The 7,262-nt window shown below is 48.9% G+C and overlaps 1 protein-coding gene across 1 annotated transcript; it reads left to right on the top strand.

Moving 5' to 3' along the window:
• The first annotated feature begins 864 nt into the window (after nt 1-864).
• Nucleotides 865-5,120, top strand: LOC102305527 (relaxin-3 receptor 1). Its single transcript, XM_014338297.2, has one exon. The coding sequence runs from the start codon at nt 1,023-1,025 to the stop codon at nt 2,178-2,180; it is 1,158 nt and encodes a 385-aa protein (XP_014193783.1). The 5' UTR covers nt 865-1,022; the 3' UTR covers nt 2,181-5,120.
• The last annotated feature ends 2,142 nt before the right edge of the window (nt 5,121-7,262 follow it).

The raw sequence follows: 7,262 nt of genomic DNA, 5'->3' as shown, positions 1-7,262 counted from the left end.
AAATCATCAGGACTGACTTCACGCCAACACTAAGCTGTCTAAAGAACCAGCGGAGGAACCACGTCTGTCAGTCTGAAAGGTTACAGAGACATATTTGAGAGCTGTTATCCACACATGGAGAAAACATGTGCTCAACCTTCCCAGGACCGACCAGCCAACAGCAAAGACCTGCAGGCCGTTTGAGTCTCGTCACATCTGCATCAGACGAACAGCGTTTCATAAAGAGAGCGTCCAGCAGCAGCCGCGGCGGTGGTGCTGTGATGGTCTGGGCTGCTCTGCTGCTTTAATGAATTAAATCTGATTCATAAGAAGTGTCGGCTCAGAGATGGCGACAGCTGCGCGTTTCATGTTCGTCCTAGAAGACGCGCTGGAGAGGAAGTCAGTGTCTCTGCTCGGAGACTGGATGGACGTTTTTTCCTCTCACTGAGCTTTTTAACCTCCGTGAAACTTTGCCTCATCTTAGCTTGAAACAAAAATAACTCATTGGCTGCTGTAGCAGGAGTTTAAAGTGATTTTCTTCTCGAGGTTTTACTGTCATAACGCATTCAGAATAAGAGCTAATAACTCAGGACGATGAAAATAATATACTGCCAATAGAGAGAGAGAGAGAGTGTGTGTGTGTGTGTGTGTGTGTGTGTGTGTGTGTGTGTGTGTGTGTGTGTGTGTGTGTGTGTGTGTGTGTGTGTGTGTGTGTGGTGTGTCCCCAGTGGTGTGCACTGCTGACAGCTAACAGCGCATCAGTTGTTTTTTTTTTTTTTTTTAGTTGTTGTTTTTGTTCGGGAGGAAGCTAAAAAACACTGAGTCAGTCTCTCTCTCTCTCTCTCTCTCTCTCCCTCCCCCCCATATATATCAGGAACGCGCCTCCGCGGGCACCAGCAGCATTTAAAGCGCGTTGCGCGCACACGGCCCGCCAGTCTACCCTCGGCGGCCGTCGGGACCATGCGCACGAGGAGCTCCGGGCAGCTCGCCGCGCCGGCACCCCGTCTTGTGCCCTCGCGCGGGACGTGACGCTCACGAGCGGCATGGCGGAGCCGTGGAACCAGAGCGCCGCGTGGAACCGCTCCTCGGCGGGCACGAGCCGTTTCAGCAGCCTGGACGACATCGACGTGCCCGCGGACGGCTCCCCGGCGCTGCGCATTCTCATCTCGGCAGTGTACTCGCTGGTGTGCGCCGCGGGGCTGTTGGGAAACTTGCTCGTCTTCTTCCTGATGAAGGCGCGCGGCGGCCGGAAGAAGCGCTCCAGCATCAACCTGTTCATCCTCAACCTGGCCGTCACGGACTTCCAGTTCGTGCTCACGCTGCCGTTCTGGGCCGTGGACACTGCGCTGGACTTCAGCTGGCCGTTCGGCAGCGCCATGTGTAAGATAGTGCTGACCGTCACCGTCATGAACATGTACGCGAGCGTCTTTTTCCTCACGGCTATGAGTGTCACGCGCTACTGGTCGGTGGCCTCGGCGCTGAAGGACCGGACCCGGCGGCGTGTGTGCCCGGTGCGGTGGGTTATCGCCGCGCTATGGCTGTCCGCGGCGCTCGCGTCCCTGCCCACGGCGATCTTCTCCACGGTGAAGAGCGTTGCCGGCGAGCGCCTGTGCCTGCTCGCCTTCCCGGATGGCCAGGCGTGGCTCGCGCTGCACCACCTGCAGAAGATCCTCGTGGCCTTTGTGTTCCCCATGCTCATCGTCAGCGCGTGCTACCTGCTGCTGTTGCGCTTCGTGCGTCTGCGCAGCATGAACAACAACCAGGTGAAGCGCAGGTCCAGGGTCACGCGGTCCGTCACCATCGTGGTCCTGTCGTTCTTCGTGTGCTGGATGCCGAACCACGCCATCACCTTCTGGGGCGTGCTGGTAAAGTTCAACTTGGTCAACTGGGACAAGACCTTCTACATGGTGCATACATACGTGCACCCGGTGACCGTGTGCCTCGCGCACACCAACAGCTGCCTGAACCCGGTGCTGTACTGCCTCATGCGCCGGGAGTTCCGGAAGAAAATGAAGGACCTCTTCTGGAGGATCTCCTCTCCCTCGGGGCCGAGCACGTGCCACCTGCGGCCGTTCTCGGGGACGGTAAGGGCGGAGCCGGATGACACGCAGGTGGCCATCCCGCTGAACAACGTGGAGACGGAGAACTGCCGCCTGTCGGTGCTCACGGACCAGTGCGCCACGGACGCGATGCGCAGGTGAAGAGATGGATGGACCGCGCCGGGCTGCAGAGGACGTGACGTGTTTTGCTCGACGGGCGGCTCCGGACTTTTGTGACTTTGCATCAAAGGGATTTATAAACGCTCACAGTCTGAAGCTGTGGCGTGGACAGAGAGCGGGGCCGTGCGTAAATACGCGGCGGCGCGTAAAAGCGCACAGAACCATCTCTGTCCTGAGACGTGTTCAGGATCAGTTCTCTGCAGACTTGATGCTGGGGGTTGTCGGGTGAGGGTCATGCTGCTTCTGCTGCTTCACGCGTTCTTCTGTGGAGTGTTCTTGGCGCTCGTGGCTGCTGTGTGTTCTGTAACTACATGAATGTAAAAAAAAAATCTAAAGAAACCTTAAAAACATGTTTCAGAATAAAAGTATTAGTGTTGGCATCAGTGTCGTTGCTGTTTGGTGACCGCGGACAGGCAGGGGGGGGGTCCGGTCTACTGACTGCTTGCTCGCTCACATGACTCACAGGCGCGCGCTTGCGGTTCCTCTCTCTCCATCTCGGCAGTGTTCATGGAGAGGAACCAGGGAAACGTCGGAAACGCTGATAAATGACCGCGCTGTGGACTTTCTGTGACCCCGCATATGTTTTATAGTGTGGATAGTTTCCTTTGCCGGTGACGGCAGCAGTAATTAAAACCTGATGTCTGGATCCATCAGCGCGCACAGCCTCTGCTCTCCACACGGAAAAGTACTCAGGATGTTTTCCTCTCAGAACCCACGGGAGCTGGGAGGTACTGGATCCTGAGTTTAGAAGCGTCAGATTTTCTGCCGAACCGGGGATCATGTTCTCTTTCCGTGTTTCCGCTCCGTCCGGTCCTAGAAGTCCTCGTTCGCTGTGAATGCGCGGAAGGTTTTGGACCTGAGCAGAAATCTTACTGAAGCGCATCACATTAAAATCTGGAGCTTAATTTCAGGTAACATACACAGGAAAGGCACAGACGTGACATGAATTTAACTGTGTAGATCACAGCCAGCAGAGAAAGATCGGGTCGTAAATATGGAAAATCAAATTCACATATACACATGAGTCTCAAATAAATGATTTTCATTATAATTGACCATAAAAATGACGCGTGACCTAAAAAGTCCAAATGTGCTTGTTTACAATGTAACATTTGCTCGTGTTGGGCTCTTTGCTGTCCCGGCCCCTCTGCTCACTGAGATGATGCTCAGTGTTACTGACAACCTCAGCTGCCTCATTTAACCTGTTGTTAGTGAACTTCTCTTCCCGGAGAAGCAGTAAGCATGTGAAAGCTTCAGAATCAAACGTGAGGCGTCTGCTTGGGATCATTGATGTTGCCGATCAAAACATGAGTGTTTCTAAAGCCGGGCTGAGTCCCACACTTTGTTTCAGGCATTTAACCCCCGATGTCTGAACTCTAATACAGTGAAGCTCTCAGACTTTACTGCACACACACACACACACACACACACACACACACACACACACACACACACACACACACACACACACACACACACACACACCGACCGCCTGGTTTCAGATGCGAGTCAAACCTGATATGGGGCTAACTGTGGATCTTTAGTTTAAACGTGTTTGAATGATCGCTCCTGGACTTTACCCACTCAGATGTGTTTCGGGTAGGTTTCTGCTCATGTCCACACACACCTGTCCTTCAAAGATACTTTCTGTCACTTCCTTTAAAAGACGTTTAAAACCTTCCAGATGAACTAAAGCTGTGAACAGAACCCGAAGAAACGACTGCTGTGACTTTTAAGCTCATATCTCAGATTTGAACAGAGTTTCTCTTCAGAGCAGCGAGGTGAGCGGATCGATCCAAGTATCTATAGCACTAATACCAACGCTGGTTTCAGATCAGTATTTTTTTACTTTAACACTGCCACTTGATGTTCATTTGATTTTAAATGAAAATTGTCACCAAGCCTGCGGTATGAAACACATCTGAAGCTTCCTAAAGGCCTGTTTTACTGTGTGAACTCACACTGTGTTACGAATTTTCAGATTCATGACGATCCAGCTCATAAATCATGACTCTGCCTTATAAAGGCAGCTGTAGGGAGAGCACTGAGCTACTGGGATCTGTCATACTGTGTGTCGCATCAAAGCCAGAATTTGCAGTAGCACACAGCCTGCAGGTTCCAACAGAGGAAATGTGTGAAATGTGGACGGGCGATGTGAAAATTGGGACACTGACAGGATTTCTAACGGTGTAAGTTTCTGATCGTTCATTGTTTTGTGCTCTGAGAGAAAGCTACTCTCATACTTTCTCTTTTAGTCCAGCAAACCTTCTGTTTTTTCTTTCTTTCTCTTTTGTTCTTGTTCAAAGTACAGCTGACAGCTGTTTGGAGGTAAAGTCACAGACGTTAGTTCTTCACATTCTGCTGACACAGTAACTGAAGCTCTTCTCAAACAGGAACCGTGACGAGTATGTCTGTGGTTTTATACGTCCTCAGCTATAAACTGAGATCAGAACACTCAGAGAGACTCAGTAGTGGGACGAAATTCATTCACTGGGACGAACAAAGAAGACCCGATGAAGCAAGCGGTCCACCACAAAGATCCAAAGCATGGAGGAGGTTTTAAAAAAGGAACACATGCAGTAAATGTATTCCTACAGAAGCTGGGGTGGTGTCATAATTTAAAGAAGAAAAACTCGTGCTTAAACTTCTCAGCATATTGAAACATTGCCGTCTGAGCCGCCTCCACCTGCTCTGATTTCAGGCCCGTCTCCCAGGAGGCCGGCACGTAGTGTCGCGCTGATCTGTTAAATATTCTTCATTTTAACATCCGAAAATGTGGATTTTTATCCAAACTGTTGGCCTTACTGAGCGGGCTCTGCTAATCATTAACAGTGGTGGTTAAACAGTGAGTAGTTTGGGAGCTGAGATCATTAAAGAAGTCGTGACTGAAGGTGATAAATTTTGCCTTTACTTGAACTCCTCCTCTGACACACAGACAATTTATTTTGCCAGGAACATTTGAATCTCAAGAACAAAATGTTCTTTTGCAAGTGTCCTGATGACAATTGGCAGAGCTCCATTAGGTTAGTGATTACATAAACTAACCAGTGAGATAAAGAATCTGGATGCTTTCTCATACTGGGTCTGGTCTCGGTGGTCTCAAGGCTTCACCTGTGGACAGTTTTCTGATTCCAGCCAGAAGGAGCTTTGAACTTTGAACGACCGTGTCAAAGATGATCATGAGCTTTAGTGACAGCTCGAAGAAATAAGTCTCAGAGCTGAAGAAGGTAACTTCCCACAGTTTTCTGATGGATGGAGATCAGCGTGGAGTGAGAGTAGCTTTGTAAATAAGAACACGGCAGTCTTTGCAGCCTTCAGGGTGTTAAGGTTTACGACGATCCAGCATAATGAAGACACACATGCACACAAATAACACTGCCTCAGAAGAAAGGCAGGACCTGATTCTACAGTAAAAAACAGTCTCAGCTTCGGTTCGTTCATTACTTTCTGAATGTGAGTTGTAAGATCGACGGGCTCATTGATGTAGGTGTGCTGAGATGTCATAGGTTAGTAGTTTTCAAATATTTTGTATCCAAGGTCAAAAGTTTAATTATATCTGCAGAAAACTGACTTTTGTCCTCTGAACAGTTGTAAATTCTGATCATCTCATCAGACGAAGCCGTGTTTGGTGCAACTTTAGCTGATTGTATTTTAACGAGTAATTTGAGTCTCACGATTGTCAGTCGTCGTCGTCCTTGCTATGAATCAGACCCTTTCATGTGTACTAACACAGCGCTTCTGTAGCACTTTTGCACAGTCCAGCTGATATAAAGCAAAGAGTGAAACAATGTGGAAGTGCCTTAAACCTGCATTCGCTCTAACGGCCAGCAGGGGGCGACTCCTTTGGTTTGCAAAATCTACCATTTAAAACGGCTGTCAGCTCACTTTATCTTTGACGCCAGTGAACACGTCTCTGAGTCGTTTGAAGTCTTGCTGAATGCAATATTTAGTTCATTGTGTAAGTTTTGGTGATTATTAAAGACCAGGACGACCCAGGTATCCTCATTGGCTAATGACTCGTCAATCACAAGGAGCTGGTGGCTACACCCATCTTTGAATGGATTTAAAATGACCACTTGTGTCTATGATTCTTAGCGGTCCTAGGATGGACCCCTGGGGTACGCCCAGCTGAAAGTTCTTTCTTCTGCCTGATAAATCATTTTCATTCTGAAAACCCTGTAAACAACTGTTTGCTTTAATATTGTATGATGTACTGTGTTGAAAGCCTTGGACAGATCAATAAAAGGGCTGCACAACGTTTGTTGTTGTCTCTGACATCTATAAAAACTCGCAGACTGCTGCGGTCCTTCTGTTTCTCCCTGAATCCTGAGTGGAAATGAGTTAAAATGTCATTAAATTGATGGAAACTTCTGCAGTTCTTCATTAACGTGGTTAACGAAGAACTGCGTCAGCGGGTGTTTGATTTCTGCACCTCATTAATGCTGATGATTATAAACAAATAGACCACATAAACAAACAAACAAGCAATTTAAAAAATAAACAGACGGGGAAAAAGCTGTTTAGGTGTGGGCGAAGATCAGCACAGCAGCGGTTGAGCCATCGAGCTGGACTTTGCTCGTCGGTTTGAGCTGCGAAGGCGACTTCATCAATGTTTCATCACATGAAGCTGCAAAAGGCCAAAAGCAAGGGAGCGAGTGGTGTGTGAAAGCACAGCTGCACATTATCAGAGGCGATGAAAACACAGAGTGCAGCGCTGTGAGTTTAATGAGGTCGGCCTGTGGAGCTTTCTGTGTTTGGATTGAACGCAGAGGCGAGCAGGACGTGTCAGCGCGAGTTACGCTCAGTTTACTACATTCGTTTTTCCGCCTGGTGTCATGAAACGTTTGAAGGAAAGCACAGCGAGTTGTTTTAGGTCATTACATTACTGGTGATGTTACGTAACAGCCTCGCCTCACCTGTGACCTTCCTACGCATACTTCATCCCATAATAGCAAACAGCAGACAAACACTGATCTCTCTCTCGCAAAGAGGTCATCAGAGGTCACACACCGGCAATCTGTCCCTCACTGAGTCAATTCAGATATACTGCTCTCCATCCAGTCA

This window comes from Haplochromis burtoni, unplaced genomic scaffold (genome assembly GCF_018398535.1).
Source record: "Haplochromis burtoni strain Fernald_Lab_line unplaced genomic scaffold, NCSU_Asbu1 Contig_222, whole genome shotgun sequence".
In the NCBI taxonomy this organism is placed as follows: domain Eukaryota; kingdom Metazoa; phylum Chordata; class Actinopteri; order Cichliformes; family Cichlidae; genus Haplochromis; species Haplochromis burtoni.
Note: the sequence above shows the minus strand (reverse complement) of the source record. Positions and strands in the feature narration are given on the sequence as shown.

What these genes read in the sequence shown, in the direction of transcription:
- LOC102305527 (XM_014338297.2), top strand. Translation starts at nt 1,023, where the DNA reads ATGGCGGAGCCGTGGAACCAGAGCGCCGCGTGGAACCGCTCCTCGGCG.